The sequence below is a fragment of the Hoplias malabaricus genome, chromosome 4 (assembly GCF_029633855.1).
Source record: "Hoplias malabaricus isolate fHopMal1 chromosome 4, fHopMal1.hap1, whole genome shotgun sequence".
NCBI classification, from domain to species: Eukaryota; Metazoa; Chordata; class Actinopteri; order Characiformes; family Erythrinidae; genus Hoplias; species Hoplias malabaricus.
Window position 1 is genome coordinate 12,899,223 of NC_089803.1, and position 22,745 is coordinate 12,921,967.

The 22,745-nt window shown below is 42.6% G+C and overlaps 1 protein-coding gene across 2 annotated transcripts; it reads left to right on the forward strand.

Annotated features, from left to right (window-relative positions):
* The first annotated feature begins 368 nt into the window (after positions 1–368).
* On the forward strand, positions 369–21,972 carry LOC136695536 (protein OSCP1-like). Of its 2 annotated transcripts, XM_066669660.1 has the most exons (11): positions 369–477; positions 10,360–10,467; positions 10,935–11,089; positions 11,975–12,142; positions 13,142–13,222; positions 13,896–13,999; positions 14,357–14,485; positions 15,059–15,125; positions 15,663–15,805; positions 17,589–17,649; positions 21,508–21,972. In XM_066669660.1, exons 2-11 carry the CDS (start codon positions 10,464–10,466, stop codon positions 21,622–21,624), a joined length of 1,029 nt encoding a protein of 342 aa, XP_066525757.1. In that variant the 5' UTR covers positions 369–477; positions 10,360–10,463; the 3' UTR covers positions 21,625–21,972. The 2 variants fall into 2 exon arrangements, with proteins under 2 accessions (XP_066525757.1, XP_066525755.1); XM_066669658.1 differs by lacking the exons at positions 17,589–17,649; positions 21,508–21,972 and adding an exon at positions 15,952–16,153 and having other exon boundaries at positions 15,663–15,861.
* The last annotated feature ends 773 nt before the right edge of the window (positions 21,973–22,745 follow it).

Here is a 22,745-nt window from a genome sequence, read left to right on the forward strand (position 1 = left end):
CCAGACTGCAACCCCACCCATACCCAGCACTTTACACTACACATGGTGACCCAGGGACTGAGCCTCCCCCCATACTGGTCGAAAGAGTTGTAAGGTATGCTATAGATAAGAACATGTGCAGAGTGTGGTGTTAAGACTGGGACTGGGAATTCCTGCTTGAACAGGAGCTGACTCTGCGAGAGTTCTGATTGGCTGCAGCAGGGGGCGCTCCAGGTTCATTAAAACTGAGATCAGAGTGAAGCGGTTGGCTATTTTCCTTATTACACATCTGTGACCAACTGTTTATGTAAATCAGCTTACTGAACGTTTTTACAGTAAAAGCCTCTATGGCAGTGGGAATTGCACACACATGCCTCAGAGAATCCTATATCTTTTAATTCTTTTTCTTTTTTTATGAAGAATGGAAGTGTGTTCTCAGTGGGTGATCTTCAAAATGGCTACACACCTCAGCTACATACATCATCTTTGGTGCTGCAGGTAAGACACAACCTCAGGAATATTACAAATATTGTTGATTGTAAAGTGACGCTGTCAGGTGATGAAAAAGCCATCCACAGTGTGTGGGTGTTTAAACAAACCTGTGACACTAAATGGAGTGTGTTTGTCTCATCCCAGGCCCTCGGGAATTTGACAGACACTAAATGGATGTTATAAAAATGCACTGGTGTCAGCAAACAAAACTGAAGTAAGAAGCACTGGGCAGAACGTGAACTTGGAGTGATCGTTTTTAATTGTAGCAGTTTAAGTAAATATATTTATAAAGCACATTTAAAAACAAGACGTCCAGCAATATCTAGTAAAAGCAAAACATAAGATATAGATAACTGATAAAACATGCAAAATACAATACAAAATAAAAACACAGAAATATTTCTCTCTCTCTCTCTTACAGAATCAAAAGCCAAAGAATAAAAATAATATTTAGGGCGAGATTTAAGAACTGACACTGTGGGGGACCAGACTAGATGAAATGGCTGATTCTATCTGTTTATCCAATTTAATCACTACCCATCACCATCCTAGATTCTTTACAGAAGAGCTCACTTGTGGATCCTAAGACACCAAGTCCCAACAGGAGGCATTAGAGAGACCAGAGTGCCCAAATATCAACAGCATTATTTTTATTAAAGCTTAAACAATTTATTTTTATTTAAGCTTAAACAATCTGCATAGCACTGAAAGGAAACACTGTATTTCCTAAAGATGGAAAAGAGAAGTAGTATTCATGATATCCACTGAGAAATATCTGGATTATTTTTTTTAAACATTCTGCAAATTCAGGAAATGTAGAAAAATGTCTTTTTTCAGCGACCAATCACAGAAGCTCGGGGAAAAGACTTCATGCACTGCGCCTGAACTGTCGAAGAATTTTTACAAGGACCTGTGGCAACATAATTTGTGTAGTTGTAAACTCTGAGCTGATTCAGAGCCTGAGATTGTGTACATGAGTCAACGTGTGGGAATAATATGTGCCATGAATCCTGACCAAATCCTTACTGATGTTGGGAAGCACATGTTAAAGGTGGGGTATCAGCCCATAGTCTACAGTGTGTACGAGAGAAGAGGCCAGAAACTGGAATTGATTGATTTACAAACCCAGAAGAGTTAGCACCTTTAAAAGATGGAAGATCTCAAACCCAAGGAAGGACATGGAGACAGTCTGAGCTGTCAGGGTGACACACCAGGCTTCACTCCAGCATTAGCCAAGGAACTTGGGAAAGTCCTGCTTAAAGTAAACTGGTGAAGAACGCCAGTGAGCTTCAAGACATCCTCCAGGGAAAGTGGATAATGAGATAATGTCAGCTGCAGTGTTGAGGAACATGAGGAAAGCAAAGTGGAATGTACCCACCCTCGCATCTTTTACTGAAGAGGTCCAAAACGGCATCTCTCAGTCAAGTACATGAGGGGTGTACTAGTCCCTCTACAAAAACCTTTCTCTGGAAAATGGGAACCGTCTCACTGTACTCATACCGTGCTTTTTTACTGCTCCCACAAGCGAAGAAGTGCTTAAAGGCCGAAGACCGGCGGGTTGTGGCTAAGAGTATGTCCCATCTAGGGGAAACAGTTCTACACAACCACTTCAACGGTCAACGATGCAGTCAGTGCCTGTGAGCTTGGGCTATGAGCCCTTGAATCTGCACTGGGCACATCAGCCTTTGAACGGTGTGAATGTCACAATTACTGCATTGGAGCGTGGAGTGTAGTTCAGACACGAATAAGCCACGGAAGGTTGGACACACACACACGTCCCTTCAGTTAAAACTCAAGGCCGAGCGCCATATTCTTACGTGGGGGAATGGACTTTTTTTTAAACATCTATTTACATCAAAGTGTTGCATGAAAATAAATCTACATTCTGAGAAAAAATATCTCCAGCTATAAGAGTTTTATTTGCATGCAAACCTTGGATGAGCAAAAATTACTTGGCAAGTTTAAAAAAAATAAAAAAAATAAGGTGGTAAGCATTTGGAATGTTTTCTTTCCGTGGTGGTTTTGTGTCTAAATACAGAAGTAAAAGGAGTGTTAATTAGTGAAGTAAAAAGTGTAGACACACAAAAAAAAATAAATATCGGTGTACTACACCTCTCTGCTCAACATTTTCCTCTTTCTTACTTCACAAACTTCTCTGGGCAGCTGAAATGCACTGTGTTCTCATTGGCCAATTTGAATGCGTGTGTGTGCTCTTGCTTTACATTATTACGGACCAGTGACTCTTCACACATGCGGTACTGATGTGGTTTACTGATTAGACAGTTAACTACGGCTGATTCATTAATGGTCCCTGGAGTTGGTTTGTGGGTAGATTTTAAATATATTTTTTAATTAGCTAGGTCTTGAAGATTATTTCCTAAATAAGGAAAAAAAATTCCTGTTTGTTTTACTCTGGATATTTATGATTTTAAAATATAAATCTTTCTAAAAATAAATATAATTAAAAACACCAACACAATCTGGATTTAATAAAGTCTTTTTTTTAAAGGTGCTATAAGAGGCTCTCACAGTATTATTATTATTATATAAAAGAAACATGAATCATGAACATTTCAGAACATGAAAATTTTGTTTTTAAGGCACTTTTAAAAAAGTCACCAACACAAACTAGGAACTGGGAAGATTATTAAAAATTTTCAAAAGATGTTTCACCCTCATCTCATTTATTATAAAGTCTCTCTGTCTGTTCTTAATGAAACCCCGAGTAGATCTTTTAATAGTATCCTCCCAGAATCTTCGTTTTGGAGTTTTAATTTCTCTTTTGTGAAACACACTCTGATATTTAGAGTAACTCCTACACTAAATGTCCCTTAATCTGAGCAACACCTGAACTCAAGAACACCTCAGATACAACCTTTACTGACCACCACGGTGCACTGTAAAAAGAAAATTGCTTCAATTGGTAACAAGTAATTCAATTAAGTTTATCCATCTTAATTTTGTAAGTTTTTTAAGGTTAACCTTAAAAAATTAAGTTGGATAAACTTAATTGAATTACTTGTTACCAATTGAAGCAATTCAATTAAGTTGGATCAACTATTTTCTTTTTACAGTGTGTGACATTCAACAGAGTACCACCTCAATTCTTAGAAATTTAAGTGACTTTTTTTTTGCCACCAAACACTACATTTAGTTCCATGTGGAAGGATTCACAGAAAATGAAGGATGAGACTGAAGGGTCAGGAGAGTTTTTAAAGTGTAAAGTATCCCCGCATTGATCAAATTTTTCAACCCTCACACGTCTCATTTACAAACACGACTCTAAAGAGAACTGGAGCCGTTCCTCTGTTGGAACTCGCCAAAAACATTTGAGAGACTGATTTTCACAGAGGTCTGTTCTTGTCACTCATTCATTCGTCTATACATTAATTTATTTTTGTGTTGTTTAAATATTCCAGTTACTCTTTCCTTTCCTGAGGAATGGACCAATAGAAATGCTACAAATTTATGAAACAATTAAGTTGCATTCACTTTCATTAAAAAAAGTTTGTTTTGATGAAGGATTCAAATAAGGCAGGGGTGCACAACTCCAGTCCTCGAGGACCTGTGTCCAGCAAAGTTTGGTGATTCCTCTGCTAAAACACAGCCCTTAAACCTGTCAATTAACAGATGAGTTGAATCAGGTGTGTGTGAGCAAAGGAATTAGAAAAGTAGATGTAGTGGTAACACATCTGCAATAAACCAAATGCACTGTTTACATTGTGTCTGAGAATCATCTTGTTTCTGTAGAAAACCAAAACCATAACTTTAATTTGTTCATTACTGTACACATAAAATCCCTTTTATATAAATGTTAAAGACATTTCAAGTTACTTCTCATGAGTTGAGCAACGTGCCGCACTTTCAGATGCAATTCACTGAAACCTTCAGATTTCAGTGAATTATGTACAATTTTATAATAAGCCTGGCTCTTTTATAAGTGTTTATATCAAGTTTATAATTAGGTACTGCCTGTCAAACATCCTGAAAACCATAACAACCAATGTTAAATGTCACTCTGACGGTCTCCAACACTGAGTCTGTCTCTCAGTGCTGTCTATACTCTGTGTTTTAGCTGCAAAAATGATTAATCATAAGACGCTTGATTTCGTTTTCCTCTTTTTAATTACATGATTGTCTTTAGTTATTTGAGTGTAATTGAGTGACCAGCGACCTACTGCAGGACTTTCTCTTCTAGTCAAAGTGTGTAAGGTGTCCATGACCTTGACCTAATGTCTGTGACCAAAATACACATAAACGATTCATAATTAGTTCTCACCTTAGAAGAAGTGTCTGGTCTTTGCTTTTTCTCTTCTTTGTCATGAAACATTCTACACCCGTGTGTGTGTGTGTGTGTGTGTATCTCTGAAATGGAGTTGTGACATTTTGCATTGATATAATCTGTCTCTAGACACAGTGTTGACTCATGGAAATCCAGTGTGAGGTAAATTCACCGTCCTTCAGCCCTCGGTTTACACTCGTCTTTATCAGCATGGGACCCTTCATTAATGGAGGACCACGCGTGTAGCTTTGCTACAGGGGGTTCTTTAGATCTAAGACACACAAGAGCAGCACATAACACAGGCGTCACGCGTCAAAGAAATACAGTGCTGATGTGTTGTTGCTTCATCACTAAATTTGGCACTTAGTTGTTATGAACCAACAGGAAGAATGCCATAGCAACGAATCACAACGAACCCGACTTCAGATGTAGCTCCTCCACCAGCACAGCCACCTCACACTATGAAATTTAACACACATTTATTTATTCCTTAATATGTGCTGGGTGTAAAAATATGTTGATTCATTAAAAGGTGTTGTCCCAGATGGCAGCAGTGGCATTTTGGTGCCCTGTGTGTTTTTATTTTGTGATTGTTAAACTCAGGTATGGCACCACAGTTCAACATACTTTCAACCAGAACGAGCTCATGTACATCGTCAGGGTCTTAGTGCGTCTGAATCAGTTTAGAGCGCATTGGTGTGCTGAGAAATACATACAAACCTGACGCTACAAATGTTCCTTGACATCAGGTGATTGTTAGCAGCAAATTTCACCACCAGTACAGAGGGAAGAGTAGAGAAAGTCTATACACCACTGCTGTGTTGTGCAGGACGTATTCGCCTGTGTTTACCAAAGGGTAGGAGACTGTTTTAAAAAACGCATAAACAGTTATAATATCTAAAACATGTAAAGTGAAACCTGTGGTGTTATCCGTATTAGCAGACGGATGTATCCAGAAGTTCAGTCAGTCAATTGGGCCAAGTGTCAGTACTGTGGTGGTCTGCTGCACAGTGACTGTGCTGGAGGGGAGATATTGAGACCTGAAAATTCAGATGTGGACATCACTAACCAAAGCCCTGTTCATACACTTAAAGGATTCATTTGTTACTTTAATATATTTAATGTGTGTTAAGTAAAATATTGGTTGATTGATTAATTTTTTGAGCTTCCAGTTCATGTGCAGCAGCCAGAGAAGGAAAAATCATCACGAAGAAATGTTTTTATTTGTGTAAAACTAGGCAGATCTCTGACTGGACTGCAGACATCCAGCACAAACTCTCCATCTGTAAAATCTCCATCTACAGCAGAGATCTATCTATCTATCTATTCACTTATATAGCACCTTTCTAGACACCCAAGGACGCTTTACAATCCACACTGCTCAGAACACTCAATCCACACTGGTGAGAAGTGGCAGCCAAATGCGAACAGCGTACTCTCGACCAGGAACGACCATCCACCTGGAGGAATGCATCGGGCACTAGGATTTCACCCAGGACAGAGTGCCAATCCATATCTGGGCACACACACATTCACTCACACATACAGACATTCATTCACACTCATTCACCAGGACATTTATTAGACAGAAGCCTCCACGTTTTTGGACTGTGGGAGGAAACCAGAGCCCCCAGAGGAAACCCACGCAGACACAGGGAGAACATGGAAACTCCACCCAGATGGGACTTGAACCCAAGATCCCAGCGCTGAGAGGTGAATGTGCTCACCACTAAGCCACCGTGCTGCAGAGATCACATTTGTGCCATGGTCTTTTGAAGAGGTTCAAACACTCCTTTGTGAGGGAGCATCAGTGCACAGGCGCCCTAACAATGTGTTGAAATATTGCTGCTTTTAAAGCCTGTCTCTAACGTGACTCCGTTACAAACATCTTCATTTCAAGTAAGAGTGCAAGGTGTCTGCTGCTTTGTTTCAGACAAAAGCAGTGACGAAAGTGAGAAACTTCCGTCTTCTCTCATGAATGAATTCACAGCAAAGCCGTATGTCGGTGTGTGCAATCTGACACTGTGTGGTGTTCTGTGTCTCACGTTGTCAGGATCGGTCAGAATTTTTAAAACCCAGGCATTAGTCACATTTTTATTCTTCGTTTTAAATCATGATGTCGCTAAGTGACATTTCCATATCCTGGATGCAGTCAGATGACAGTTAGTGTGACTTTATTTACAGAATGATGGTGTGCTTGGTGAGCACAGAGACCATAGGAATGTTCATTTTAAATCATATTTTTTTGTTCCTACCTTTTTAAACCATTCAAATGCTTTCGACCCATTCTGACCCCATTTCAAGAACAAAATGTTGGAATACAAGTTACAAAATGGTTGTTGTGATGTCTGTTACATTGGGTTTTTAGCTCAACGATAATTGAAGTTATGTAATAACATCATTTTGCAAGTAGGACCACGCCCAAACTCCTCCACCCTTTATATAAGGGGGGGGGGGGGGGGGGTCCGGCTTCATAAGCATTCATTAGCCACCCTGAACTCCTCCCCAAAGACTTCTGAGTTCACCTCTCTGTTTCAGCGTCTACGGGCGTGGTCCGTACCCCCAAATGACAAAATAGAGCAAGAAATGTGGAGAAAAAAGGGTGTTCCATGTTTCTTTGGTCTGTTTTATTTGTACCATAATTGTGCTTTATGGTGAACTGAGTCTGGGCTCTTATGAGTTCATGTATTTACAAGCTTTCCTGAACCTTTAACCTCCGTCTAGGTTTCATTGAATACCTTGGTTTTCACATCGGGCAACATTTTCGTTAAGTCCTCCGCTGGAACACGCCTTATTTATTCAGATGAAAGAGTGTCCCGTGCTGTACGTGTTCCTGTGGATTCCTCTGCAGTCAGTGATTTCACCAAATGTGGAGTACAAGAAGGGTGCTGCTACAGTTTCTACCAGGTGTCTGTTTGTGAGTTTAGGGAAGGACTGTCCCTTTCCACTAGCCCTGAGTCTTCACTCACTCTTCCCACTGCCATGTGCTCCTCAGTCTCTGGGCCATGTATTAATAAGCTTACTCTCAAAGCTCAGGTTGTTGGCTCTGAAGTCAAATTGCATTTTTAATGCGTCTGTAGAACGATTCAGGTCCTCAGTGAACAGTAAGATAAGTAGATATAAAACTATGTAATTCTGTAAGTATGTTCACTAATCTGTACCCCTCTTTGTAGGATTCTTACTGAAGCAGAAAATCATATACAAAGACAATTAAAAGCACTGTTATTTGTAATTTACATTAAAGACAACACTGGTGTTCTCTCTGGATATAATTAAATATAATCATTTGTGGTGTGACTAAGTGCTGTCTGAATTCTCAAGATGAGTTTGAGAACTCCACACACACACACACATTTTCTCTTTAGTTTCATCTGGGTTTCTCCTCCATCTCTCAGCACCAGTTCTCTGAGACAGCGGTCAGATCGCTACAACAGCAAGGTCTTATTTAAACACTCTGCCTGACAGGTGAAGGCAGTGAGTGCTAATTAGCTGTCCGTGCCTGTCCCTGCTTCCCTCTGGTGCCTGGAGGTGGTAGTGCTAATTTGGGCTTTGACAGAAAAAGTAAAGTTATTAATTGACTGCGTTTTCTGATTGTGAATACATTTGCAATAAATTTACAATTATTTTTTTTTCTTTTTACACAAAGGCGGCTTTCTCAGTAAAACTGATGAATCAGATCTATTTTTTTTTTCAAAAGGAAAACAGACATTCCTTTTGGAAAATTTATTTCTGTGCTTAAATTATCCGGCTAACTGTAAAATCATGCTTTTTAGCCAATTATTTGTATGTTTATCTATTAATCATTCATTTTTTTTATTTATTCAAATGCACATTAATCAACATTGCAGTTTCCACGTCAATGTAAATAAATAATTTAGTTTTCTGACAGCAGCGCCATCTGTCGGTAGCGTCGTCCCTCTACAGTTCGCCTTAGCAGTGCTGTTCGACTCCGTGTGTTTTAGAGTCGATTCTTCAGCAGGAGACAGAATCGACTAATCCACTTCATTGTAAACGAAGTTTAAATAACAGAATCCTCTCCACTTTTAACATGACTAACCCACTTTCTAGAACAGGTACAGGTGATGAAGTACAAACTCATAAACAGTGACTGAATCGACTCCAAGAAGCATTTACCCGACTCACAAATGAATCGACTCTTCATCGCTCCTTCTGAGTTCGGATAAAGAGGGTTTATATTAATCCGACTCTGTGTACACTGTTGATTCAGCAGTAGCTGACCATTCCGGATAAATAACATGAACCTCAGGAAAACACTGGTTAAAGGCTATGTTCGGCTGAATCAATTATAATCTATAAGTACTGTGGCACTTTATGATTCGACCACAACCAGCTGAACCCAAACCACTGACTCACTTCTGAAATACAGAATCAAAATGCTGAGATACCAACTCATAATTCATGTGTCATAGTACTTAATCATAATTCAGAGGTACTGATTCATAATTATGAGATAATTAGTCATAATTTTAAGATACCAGGTCATAATTCTACTTAATATTGAGATAGTCCTAATTATTCATTCATTCATTATCTGTAACCCTTATCCAGTTCAGGGTCGCGGTGGGTCCAGAGCCTACCTGGAATCATTGGGCACAAGGCGGGAACACATCCTGAAGGGTGCGCCAGACTTTCACAGGGAGAACACACACTCACACATTCACTCACATCTACGGACACTTTTGAGTCGCCAATCCAGACACAAAGAGAACACACCACACTCCTCACAGACAGTCACCCGGAGGAAACCCACACAGACACAGGGAGAACACACCACACTCCTCACAGACAGTCACCCAGAGGAAACCCACACAGACACAGGGAGAACACACCACACTCCTCGCAGACAGTCACCCGGAGGAAACCCACACAGACACAGGGAGAACACACCACACTCCTCGCAGACAGTCACCCGGAGGAAACCCTCGCAGACACAGGGAGAACACACCACACTCCTCACAGACAGTCACCCGGAGGAAACCCGCGCAGACACAGGGAGAACACACCACACTCCTCACAGACAGTCACCCGGAGGAAACCCACGCAGACGCAGGGAGAACACACCACACTCCTCACAGACAGTCACCCGGAGCGGGACTTGAACCCACAACCTCCAGGTCCCTGGAGCTACCTGCTGCACCACCGTGACGCCCACTAAGTCATTATCATTTAGAATTATGACTTAACTCACAGTGACTTAGTTATTTTATATATTACACTGGCAGAAATGGTCCTCTATCAGTATGTTGTGTGGGGAATGTGCTCAAAGGCGGCACTGAGAACGATGATGCCACTGTTTGATTCGTCCTCAGCTTTAAAAAACTATTAAACCTCTTCAGTGTATAAATACATACTGAATAAAACACTGGGGTAAATGTTTACCCCCAGGCGCATCTTTAAGATTGGTGTTTTATAAAGGTAGAAACCTGCCTCATCATTTTGCTTGTAATTGAAACTGACCATTAGGACTTTTTGAAAATAAATAATACATTTTAAGGGAAGATTCTATTTGAGTAACTATTTCCCCATTCATGACAACACTTTTACTTCAGCTTGGATTTACTCTACTCTTTTCTTTCTGCTTGCAGGTTTGTGGTCAGAAGATGACAGAAAGAGAGGTACACTCATTTATCCTCCCTCTCTCCATCCCTGAGCTCCACTCTTAGTTTCATGCCCTTAGATCCACCAGAGAATGGGTAACTGTCCACTGATCATTAATGTATCTTTCCTCTTCAGTCATGTACAGACACTCTTGTATGTCCAATAGTTTGTAGACACTCCTTGTAATAAGGAGTTTTCAGGGTTAGGGTTTCTGTAGAGACTTGTAATGGCCGAATGCAGTCAACTCCACCCTGAAATGTTCTTTCATCTAGTGCAAGTCTTTCCCAGAAGCTTCCCAGGGGACAGGTGCTGGTGCTGGAGGATTAATTCTGGATATGAGCTCCATCACCTAAGTGAACACAGCAGCTCTGGCCCAAAGAGCAAAGCTGGAGGATATATACCCCTCAAGCTGACTGTTGGCATTGGACTCATTCGTAGTTGTCTGCTCCTGAGTGACCCATTTTAATGGAAATATGCATTGTAGTAGAGATTACACAAGCAGCAGCTTTGGTTCTTATGTTGGCTCTGGTATATTATTTTTTCTCTCTCTCTATCTCTGTAGTTCTGAGTGATATAGTGGGCTCTATGTTCAGTAAGGCCTTTATGGAGGAGCTGCTGAAGCCTCAGGATCTCTACTCTCTCAGAGCTTTGCGCTGTGTGATAACACGCCTAGCTCACACCTCCATCATGAGACTCAACCCAACCAGCATGGACCGGGTAAGAGCAGGAAGACAATACTTAATCCATCAATGGTTGCTCTACATAATGAATCAGTCAGTGATCTGTTTGATTTATACAACAGAAATCAAGAAAAAAAAAGAAAAAAAATCCCTGATGTTTGTGTGTAATAAAAAGTGTACAGTGTCAAGGTCTCCTGAGCTTATCTAGTGTCGAACCTGTCCTCCAGGAACGGACACAAACCCTCAGGTGTGAAACGTGACGTTAACGTCATGCCTGAAAGACCGTAAACCAATGAGGGCAGAGCTGGGTTATGGTTTAACGGCTGTCTGCTGTGTTTTTTACATTTAGTTTGTGAGAAACTCCTGCCTGCTCTCGCGATGAAGAGAGAAACTCCTGAGCTGTCTGTTTGGTGTGAGAAATTTGAAAGTGTGTGGTGTGTTCAATCAGGACGGGTCATGTAGTGTGGGCACTCTGAGAACAGCAATCAAACACAATACTCTGTGAGAAACGTCCTCTCAGTACGTGTGGGGTATTCACTAGAGAGAGAAGAGAGAGAGAGAGAGAGAGAGAGACGAGAGAGAGACAAGAGTGAGGACAGTTTGTGAGTTCACTAGAGACAGAAAGAGAGAGTGGCATGAGAGTTTGAACAGCATGGTCAGTTCAGTAGAGAGAATGTCGCCCCCTTGTGGTGAACTGTTTACTGCTAAAGGTGAGTGAGTGAGTTACAAGCCAGGTCCATGTGGTGAATTTCATGTACAAAAAAATAATAAATTGCATCACTAAGGTGTGTGTTTTAGCCCAAACTGAGATCATGGGGTCTGTGAGGATCTCTGCACTATGATTGGTGAGTGTGGGGGGTGGCACAGGGATAGTCCTCTGGGATTTGCTGCTTATTTAAGTGTGCATGTTGTCCATTCTCAGCTGTATGACCTGATAGTGATGGCATTCAAGCACCAGGTCCTGCTGTGTCCGCGTCCGAGAGATCTGCTACTCATCACCTTTAACCACGTGGACGCCATCAGAGAGATAGTCAGATCCAGCCCCTGCCTCATCCACCAGATCAATGAGGCGCAGCGGCAGATCATAGAGGTCCAGCTCTTCAAAACACACACCTACATGAGCTCCACTCACTCCAAACACCACATCACTGATTTATCCATCTGTTGGTTGAGTCCAGCTGTTAATGGATTTATTTATTATTTCATTAAATAGTTGTGCACATAATTTACACAGTTTTCCTCTTTAGATTTCCCTCTAAACCCATGAATGAGGATCAATCATAATATCAGCCAATCAATTTGTTAAAGACAAATCAACAGATTGATTGAAACATTGATTCATTCACTGTGGCTGATTCATCCTAAATATAGTCTGTCAGCAGACTGATTAAACGACTGATTCGTTTATTGATTGATTCATTGAATGAGTCACTCAAATCCATCCTCTAAGATGTTACCACCGGGAGGACACCTCTGTGGCCACTGGCTCTGAGGGGATATATTCTGGGGGGGGAAAAAAAAACTTGTTCAGTGTGTGTGCTCATTAAATTTTATAATCTGCAGCCCACCAACCCACACACTGTGAAACAAAAGCACGCAATCCATTTTGTGTGCATTGTCTAAGTCTGAAAACATGTAATATAATGAATCGTTCTGATTCTGCTCGGCTTTTGATTTCAAGGGCAGAGACTTTAGAATCGCCCCACCCCCTCATCTGAGTCTGTCCAATCACAGCACTGGGCCTGTGTTTATGTGAGAGCACAAAAATGAGTTTAAACGCAGCAAAACAGACACAGAGTGAAAACAGAGAAAATGAGAACGGAAAAGAAAGAGAACACAGCTTCTGCTCCTAGCTCCTCACTGCTATGCACTCGGGGTCGGAGTGAACAGCGAGCGGCTCGTTTTCATTTAAAGGAACAGGTGCTGATACCATGATTTCTAAAAGCAAAGCATGTCACAAACGTTTCATCGAGACTCCACAACTGTAACTGAGTTCCCTTATGGGGAAAGACATATGTCCCCTTTCAGTTTTAAGATTATAACTGTTCTGGCTTATTCACTTTCTAACTTTTTCTTTGGTTTCTTTCAGATGTTTACTCCTTTATCTGACGGGGAGTTTCAGCTCATAAGGCAAACGCTGCTCACTCTCCTTCAGGACATGCACATTAAGGTGAGATTTCAGTACATGGGAAATGTTTGGAATATTGTTCATGAGCTGTTCCATGTGTTCATTAAGGTTTTGCTGATTAAACCCTAAGTGTGAGCATTTACTCTCAGTTAGAGTAATACCATCAATTTGTCAATCAATAGTATTGTTTTCATCTGTAGTTTGAAGAGACCCTTAGGCCTCATCCACACGGATACGTTTACTTTTAAAAACTGAGATGTTCCACTCTTCATATTTGACAACATCCCCATCCAGACAAATATGAAAATGACTGCATTATCTATGCCAGTCCACTAGCTCCATGCTCCCTCTGTAGTGCACTACACTGGTCATAACATGACTGACTCTAGATCTAAACAGTGCATTATATATTTCTAATACAACATCATTTTTATTTATTCACGTGTGGGAATCTGAAACCTAGTGCTGTCTGTGTGTGTACAGTGTAGTTTATGACTGATGTACTTCACTATAGAGGGAGTAAGGAGCTGTTTGAAAAGTCCTCCGCTCTTTTCCTGTCCACCAGAGAGGTCACCAATTCCTCAAACCTGCCAAACCCACAGAGGGCAGCTTTAATGATAATTGATTACAATTCATTCCGTTTTTCAATTCATCTCCATTTTTCTTTTTCTCTGCTTTTCTCCATTTCCTTCTTTCTCTCTCTCTCTCTCTGCAGGTCTCCATCTTTATGAAAGAGAAAATTCAGAATCCAGATGGGCGCTTTGTGTTGTCCACTTCTGGCCCTGTTCCCCACGGCTCTGAAGTCCCTGGGTTAATCAGGTAAACTCTGGCTACTGAACCCTACGTCTGTGGACACCAGCTCCCACAACATTTCTTCTGAAACAAGGGAGGTAACGCAGAGCTTGTTCTGCCTCCTCTGAAAACACTTTACCCTACATTTTGGAACATGGTTATGAGGATCTAGTGATCCCCAAAATACTGGAGGGAGTTTCTGCCCAGAGAACACAGCTGGGGGTGCTTTATACCCTTCTGGCTGATTGCTGGCACTGGGTGTGATGCCCTTTGGTTCATGTGCAGTGTCCCATTTCATCTGTAATCTTACTTGACAAAGATGATTCTCTCTCTCTCTCTCTCTCTCTCTCTCTCTCTCTCTCTCTCTCTCTCTCTCTTCTCCAGGTGGTTTAACAGTAGAGGGAGGGAGGTGAGGAGGAGGGAGTTTCCAAATGAAGGATGTTACTGCAGCCCTGTGAAAGAGGGATCATTTGACATCTCTGGAGAACGAGTGACACGCCTCGGCACAAACATGTAAACATGGACATGGTTCGGTTCAGTAGATTTCAGTAGTAGACTGATTTAACACGGTGTGTTGCTGCAGTGCATTCGAGACTGTTCCTGCACCTGCTGTGTTTGGGGGAGGGGTTGTTGGGTGGTGTCAGTTGTATTTAAATAAAAGCACAGTGTAGTAGTGTTTACATCAATGCTATTGTATAAATAACTCCACCCAGTTTCGAGCCAGAGTATCGGGCCAATTATTTACTGCAGATCAGTGGTTGTTTTAGGCTGTTAAACCGTCACGCTCAGATTTACACCTACTGAAACCAGACAGGGGTTTGATTGTAGAGATTTTCCAAAGAGGAAACTGATGAAGATCAGAAGGGTTGGGGAAAGCTGTGTGCACTCGTTTCACAATCAGATTTGTCTGCAGGCCATTTTGAAGATAGAGGGTCACAATGGAGTTGCTGTAGTTGTTGTTTTTCCACTGGTGCCATTTTGGATGTAGCAGACACGTGCAGCTTGCTTGAATAATAACCTTAAAATCACTGAGCAAATCCAAACTGTTGAGTGGTGAATCTCTGTGAACTCTGTGAATCTGTGCAGGTACAATGCGTCGTCACCTGAAGACACCCGCACCTCAAACGCCTCCAGAACCCCTAAAGTCAAACAGGTAAATCCCAGGATCTAAACAGTCTTCTGTGGCTTTACACTAGATTTTGGCAGCTGCTGTGGGTATATGATTGCATCCTGCCATTTAAACATTAGTGAGGTCAGGTACTGGTGTCGGAACCCAAACTACATAATGTTCTGAATGGAGCGCATTCATTTCAGAGATCACACTTCCACTGTTCCCCGTGATCTGTAAGGTCATTTGTGACTTTATTTTGCTGTGTTCACTAAGAAATTGCAGCTTTTAATGAATTTAAATGGTTAATATAAACTACAGTGAGGTCTGGAAGCTGAAGACGTGTGTGTGTGTGTGTGTGTGTGTGTGTGTGTGTGTGTGTGTATTGGAGTGAGTGGGTTACCTCAGAAAAAGATAGGGAACCCCTGATCTAATGTAAAGACTTCAGGACGAGGCTGTCACTGCTCTAAAGAACACACTCCCAATGAATGACTTCACTTCAGTAGAGATTGTAGTTGAACATGTGTCCACATACTTCTGGCCTTAGTGCCTATGTGTAAGTATGTGCGTGTGTTGTATCAGAGTGTGGAGCCCAACCCTCTGGCGAAGGAGGAGCTGAATCTGCTGGCGAAGCTGATGGGGGGAATGGAGGTGTGGAACATGGCGAGCGGTGACGGAGGGGTTCGAATGAATCTGTTCCTCTCTGAACAGGACGAGGACGAGGGGTATGACACATATCGAATAAACCATTAGACGTTTCCTTCATAGCAACTGTTGCAAGGTCAGACAAATTTCACACAACATTTTTTTTTATTTTATTTAGCTGTTAATTTATGCAGGCAGGTCTTTAAGAATTAATTCTTATTTACAGTAGTGGCCTGGCAAGTGCTGAACGAGGCTTGAAAACATTGGCACCAACACCATTTCAACACATCCCTTATGTTTTTGGAGGGATTTTCATTACCTCAGACAATACAGTTCCACTGCTCAAAAGCCCAGCACTGAGAGGGGGTTACAGCCTACAGTCTGGTCTCATGTAGTTTCGGGATTTTGGGAGAGTGTCTGTAGCCACAAAGAGGAACCTTACAGTCACTTGAATTAATGAATTAAAATGGTGTCCAAACTTTTGAACATATAGAATTCTTTATTGTTATTGTAACTTATACAACAACATTCAGGTGCAATTCTGTAAATAAGTTATTAAACTAAAAATAATAAAAACATTTAAATTTGGTGTGGTGTGTTCTCCCTGTGTCTACGTGGGTTTCCTCCGGGTGACTGTCTGTTAGGAGTGTGGTGTGTTCTCCCTGTGTCTGTGTGGGTTTCCTCCGGGTGACTGTCTGTTAGGAGTGTGGTGTGTTCTCCCTGTGTCGACGTGGGTTTCCTCCGGGTGACTGTCTGTGAGGAGTGTGGTGTGTTCTCCCTGTGTCTACGTGGGTTTCCTCCGGGTGACTGTCTGTGAGGAGTGTGGTGTGTGTTCTCCCTGTGTCTGTGGGGTTTCCTCCGGGTGACTGTCTGTGAGGAGTGTGGTGTGTTCTCCCTGTGACTGTGTGGGTTTCCTCCGGGTGACTGTCTGTGAGGAGTGTGGTGTGTTCTCTCTGTATCTGCGTGGGTTTCCTCTGGGTGATTGTCTGTGAGGAGTGTGGTGTGTTCTCCCTGTGTCTGTGTGGGTTTCCTCCGGGTGACTGTCTGTGAGGAGTGTGGTGTGTTCTCCCTGTGTCTGCGTGGGTTTCCTCCGGGTGACTGTCTGTGAGGAGTGTGGTGTGTTCTCCCTGTGTCTGCGTGGGTTTCCTCCGGGTGACTGTCTGTGAGGAGTGTGATGTGTTCTCCCTGTGTCTGTGTGGATTTCCTCCGGGTGCTCTGGTTTCCTCCCACAGTCCAAAAACACACGTTGGTAGGTGGATTGGTTACTTAAGAGTGTCCGTAGGTGTGAGTGTATGAGTGCGTGTTGCCAGTAACAGTTGGAACAGATGATGACCTGGGTGGGATGTGTCTTTAATGATTTGTAGGTCCTCCACAATTCTCGCGCATAAAGCAGAAGTGATGAATGAGGGATTGTTCAATGAGAATTTGATCAGAACTCAGAGGTTCTGAAACTGAAACGTTGATATCTAAAACTAAACTTGAGACGTTTTAATGAAATAAACCCACTTTCACTCACTGTGCTCCCTGTGAGCTCCATGCCTCATGAGCTCATATCGCTCCGTATTCAGCGACGCCTCTACCCAGTTTTCAGTCTGGCACAGATCAGCACTGTGGGCCTCGCACTCACTAACAATACTCAGGCAACACCTCTGAGAAGACGTCTCAGGGGTCTGAAAACTCCCACCAAATCAGTCCAAACCGCTGACCCTGAATATTAGCACACATTTTTGTATGAGAGACTGGGTACTAAACATGTTTTATGAAGCATAAATTGGTTCAAATGACAGGCTGCACCTTTAATGTACAGATTCTCACTGAAAGGGGCTTAAAGGGATCTGACCCTTCTGTTGTGGATCTTCACAGGGGGCTGTTGGTGGGGGCTGACGAGACAGCTTTTGGGGTCATAAATATTCAGGCAACAAAGGTAAGGTTCCTAAACTCAACCTAATTTTGCACGTTTACCCTCTGAGTGTGTGTTCCTGCAGGGGGTGGGCAGATACTCACTGGCATCTGCTGCTGACCATAAACATATTCATAAAGTGTCCAGACTTACTAACCCAGCTCAGACTAACATCATTTTATTTGTGCTGCTGTCTAAATTTTTATTTATACTTATTTTAAGTTTTCTGTGTGATGTTTACCATGATATTTTAATTTCATACAGAACCAACCAATAGAAATGCTTCAAAATTACTATGAAAAAAAATGCATTACATTAATTGACAGTGAAAGATAAGGATGGTTTGTTCTAATAAAGTGGCCAGTGAACGTCAGTAGAAGGGGGGGTGTTTCTAATAAAGTGGCCAGTGAGTGTCAGTAGAAGGGGGGTGTTTCTAATAAAGTGGCCAGTCAGCGTCAGTGGTGGGGTGTTTCTAATAAAGTGGCCAGTGAGCGTCAGTAGAAGGGTGGGGTGTTTCTAATAAAGTGGCCAGTGAGTGTCAGTAGAAGGGGGGTGTTTCTAATAAAGTGGCCAGTGAGTGTCAGTAAAAGGGGGTGTTTCTAATAAAGTGACCAGTGAGCGTCAGTAGAAGGGTGGGGTGTTTCTAATAAAGTGGCCAGTGAGTGTCAGTAGAAGGGGGGGGTGTTTCTAATAAAGTGGCCAGTGAGTGTCAGTAGAAGGGGGGTGTTTCTAATAAAGTGGCCAGTGAGCGTCAGTAGAAGGGGGGTGTTTCTAATAAAGTGGCCAGTGAGTGTCAGTAGAAGGGGGTGTTTCTAATAAAGTGGCCAGTGAGCGTCAGTAGAAGGGTGGGGTGTTTCTAATAAAGTGGCCAGTGAGTGTCAGTAGAAGGGGGGTGTTTCTAATAAAGTGGCCAGTGAGTGTCAGTAAAAGGGGGTGTTTCTAATAAAGTGACCAGTGAGCGTCAGTAGAAGGGTGGGGTGTTTCTAATAAAGTGGCCAGTGAGCGTCAGTGGTGGGGTGTTTCTAATAAAGTGGCCAGTGAGCGTCAGTAGAAGGGTGGGGTGTTTCTAATAAAGTGGCCAGTGAGCGTCAGTGGTGGGGTGTTTCTAATAAAGTGGCCAGTGAGCGTCAGTAGAAGGGTGGGGTGTTTCTAATAAAGTGGCCAGTGAGTGTCAGTAAAAGGGGGTGTTTCTAATAAAGTGACCAGTGAGCGTCAGTAGAAGGGTGGGGTGTTTCTAATAAAGTGGCCAGTGAGCGTCAGTGGTGGGGTGTTTCTAATAAAGTGGCCAGTGAGCGTCAGTAGAAGGGTGGGGTGTTTCTAATAAAGTGGCCAGTGAGCGTCAGTAGAAGGGTGGGGTGTTTCTAATAAAGTGGCCAGTGAGTGTCAGTAGAAGGGGTGGGTATTTCTAATAAAGTGGCCAGTGAGTGTCAGTAGAAGGGGGTGTTTCTAATAAAGTGGCCAGTGAGTGTCAGTAGAAGGGGGGTGTTTCTAATAAAGTGGCCAGTGAGTGTCAGTAGAAGGGGGATGTTTCTAATAAAGTGGCCAGTGAGTGTCAGTAGAAGGGGGTGTTTCTAATAAAGTGACCAGTGAGTGTCAGTAGAAGTGGGGTGTTTCTAATAAAGTGGCCAGTGAGTGTCAGTAGAAGGGGGTGTTTCTAATAAAGTGACCAGTGAGTGTCAGTAGAAGTGGGGTGTTTCTAATAAAGTGGCCAGTGAGTGTCAGTAGAAGGGGGGGTGTTTCTAATAAAGTGACCAGTGAGTGTCAGTAGAAGGGGGGGTGTTTCTAATAAAGTGGCCAGTGAGTGTCAGTAGAAGGGGGGGTGTTTCTAATAAAGTGGCCAGTGAGTGTCAGTAGAAGGGGGGGTGTTTCTAATAAAGTGGCCAGTGAGTGTCAGTAGAAGGGGGGGTGTTTCTAATAAAGTGGCCAGTGAGTGTCAGTAGAAGGGGGGGTGTTTCTAATAAAGTGACCAGTGAGCGTCAGTAGAAGGGGGTGTTTCTAATAAAGTGACCAGTGAGTGTCAGTAGAAGGGGGGTGTTTCTAATAAAGTGGCCAGTGAGTGTCAGTAGAAGGGGGTGTTTCTAATAAAGTGACCAGTGAGTGTCAGTAGAAGTGGGGTGTTTCTAATAAAGTGGCCAGTGAGTGTCAGTAGAAGGGGGGGTGTTTCTAATAAAGTGGCCAGTGAGTGTCAGTAGAAGGGGGTGTTTCTAATAAAGTGACCAGTGAGTGTCAGTAGAAGTGGGGTGTTTCTAATAAAGTGGCCAGTGAGTGTCAGTAGAAGGGGGATGTTTCTAATAAAGTGGCCAGTGAGTGTCAGTAGAAGGGGGTGTTTCTAATAAAGTGGTCAGTGAGTGTCAGTAGAAGGGGGGTGTTTCTAATAAAGTGGCCAGTGAGTGTCAGTAGAAGGGGGGTGTTTCTAATAAAGTGGCCAGTGAGTGTCAGTAGAAGTGGGGTGTTTCTAATAAAGTGGCCAGTGAGCGTCAGTAGAAGGGTGGGGTGTTTCTAATAAAGTGGCCAGTGAGTGTCAGTAGAAGGGGGGTGTTTCTAATAAAGTGGCCAGTGAGCGTCAGTAGAAGGGGGGTGTTTCTAATAAAGTGGTCAGTGAGTGTCAGTAGAAGGGGGGTGTTTCTAATAAAGTGGCCAGTGAGTGTCAGTAGAAGGGGGGGGTGTTTCTAATAAAGTGGCCAGTGAGTGTCAGTAGAAGGGGGGGGTGTTTCTAATAAAGTGACCAGTGAGTGTCAGTAGAAGGGGGGGTGTTTCTAATAAAGTGGCCAGTGAGTGTCAGTAGAAGGGGGGGTGTTTCTAATAAAGTGGCCAGTGAGTGTCAGTAGAAGGGGGGGTGTTTCTAATAAAGTGGCCAGTGAGTGTCAGTAGAAGGGGGGGTGTTTCTAATAAAGTGGCCAGTGAGTGTCAGTAGAAGGGGGGTGTTTCTAATAAAGTGACCAGTGAGTGTCAGTAGAAGTGGGGTGTTTCTAATAAAGTGGTCAGTGAGTGTCAGTAGAAGGGGGTGTTTCTAATAAAGTGACCAGTGAGTGTCAGTAGAAGGGGGGTGTTTCTAATAAAGTGGCCAGTGAGTGTCAGTAGAAGGGGGTGTTTCTAATAAAGTGACCAGTGAGTGTCAGTAGAAGGGGGGTGTTTCTAATAAAGTGGCCAGTGAGTGTCAGTAGAAGGGGGGGGTGTTTCTAATAAAGTGGCCAGTGAGTGTCAGTAGAAGGGGGGTGTTTCTAATAAAGTGGCCAGTGAGTGTCAGTAGAAGGGGGGTGTTTCTAATAAAGTGGCCAGTGAGCGTCAGTAGAAGGGGGGTGTTTCTAATAAAGTGGCCAGTGAGTGTCAGTAGAAGGGGGGTGTTTCTAATAAAGTGGCCAGTGAGTGTCAGTAGAAGGGGGGGTGTTTCTAATAAAGTGGTCAGTGAGTGTCAGTAGAAGGGGGGTGTTTCTAATAAAGAGGCCAGTGAGTGTCAGTAGAAGTGGGGTGTTTCTAATAAAGTGGCCAGTGAGCGTCAGTAGAAGGGTGGGGTGTTTCTAATAAAGTGGCCAGTGAGCGTCAGTAGAAGGGTGGGGTGTTTCTAATAAAGTGGCCAGTGAGTGTCAGTAGAAGTGGGGTGTCTAATAAAGTGGCCAGTGAGTGTCAGTAGAAGGGGGTGTTTCTAATAAAGTGGTCAGTGAGTGTCAGTAGAAGGGGGGTGTTTCTAATAAAGAGGCCAGTGAGTGTCAGTAGAAGTGGGGTGTTTCTAATAAAGTGGCCAGTGAGCGTCAGTAGAAGGGTGGGGTGTTTCTAATAAAGTGGCCAGTGAGCGTCAGTAGAAGGGGGGGTGTTTCTAATAAAGTGGCCAGTGAGTGTCAGTAGAAGTGGGGTGTCTAATAAAGTGTCTGATGTCTTCGCCAGGACGGCCAGGTGAACACGGAGTTGACTCGGATCGTGGCTGAGTTCACGGAGCAGCAGGAGCCTGAGGAACCCAGGAACAAAGGAGACGACCTGCTGGCGATGATGGACGACCTCTAACACAGACCCGTGTTCCAGTGTGACGACAGAGAGAGACCACTCTGCATGTCCACATATTTGTGGACACCTATCACAGTTAGTGGATGCAGCTTCTTTAAGTGGACACAGAATTGCAGTGGTGCGTATGCAACATAAAATAAAAGCGATGTTCTGGACAGATGCACTCTAAACCCCATCTAATACGTCTCCTTCTTGGTAAGTGAGCCTTGGGAAGATAACTGAACTGTGGGCATGATTGTGGGAAACTGCAGTTCTTTTTTTTTCATTTATTTATTGGATTTTATAACATAATTATTTCTAACAAATCTTAAAACAAATGACATGCTACATAGAAGTCTACATAGAATACCAAACAAAGAACAGGAAAAGATAAAACAACTTCTGAATAAATAACTAACTAAATAAAAATTAAATACATAAATCATACGTAATTTAGCAGTTCTCTCTGGTTTGTTTACATTCAGAAGCTCTACATCTTTTAGGGTGGAAGGGTGAGTTTGAGGACAAAAACGGCGGTACGTTTTTATTCACTCTTTGAATCACCACAGAAACTCATTTGTAACTCGAGTTGTTCAGTTTTGTAGCACATTCAGTCTGCGTTTACTTTCATACTGTTAGTGCTCTCCCCAATTTTAGAGTGGGTTCCTACCTAAATATCCTGAAAAAGCAGACATGAGTCAATATTACTCACTTATGGAGCAGGAATATCCTCATCTCTTTCCATGATTTTCAACGTTTGGAGGGCTCTTTCCTGTGTTTTCTGAGAGAGAGGAAGCCTTGCATACCGGAGTGAGACACATTGTTTTTTTTTTTTGTGTGTGTGTTTTTTTTATTCACTTACTGACACTGGGACTTCATAAACACATTAGACCACTTTCCAACACAAACTGACAAGAGAACAGAAAATGGTGAAGAAACACCAAGAATGCCGCCTTAAAAACACACATAGTGGGTAATGTATGAAAACAATAATAAGGAAACTAAGCAGCGTGCTGGAGCAAGAGGTGGTGTCACTGCTTCCCAGGTCCAGGGTCACAAGAGCTACCTAATACTTTTGGGACAAGTTGGAGTGGTGTTTGTGATCCAGAACCAATCATCCTACATCGATATCAGACCTCACT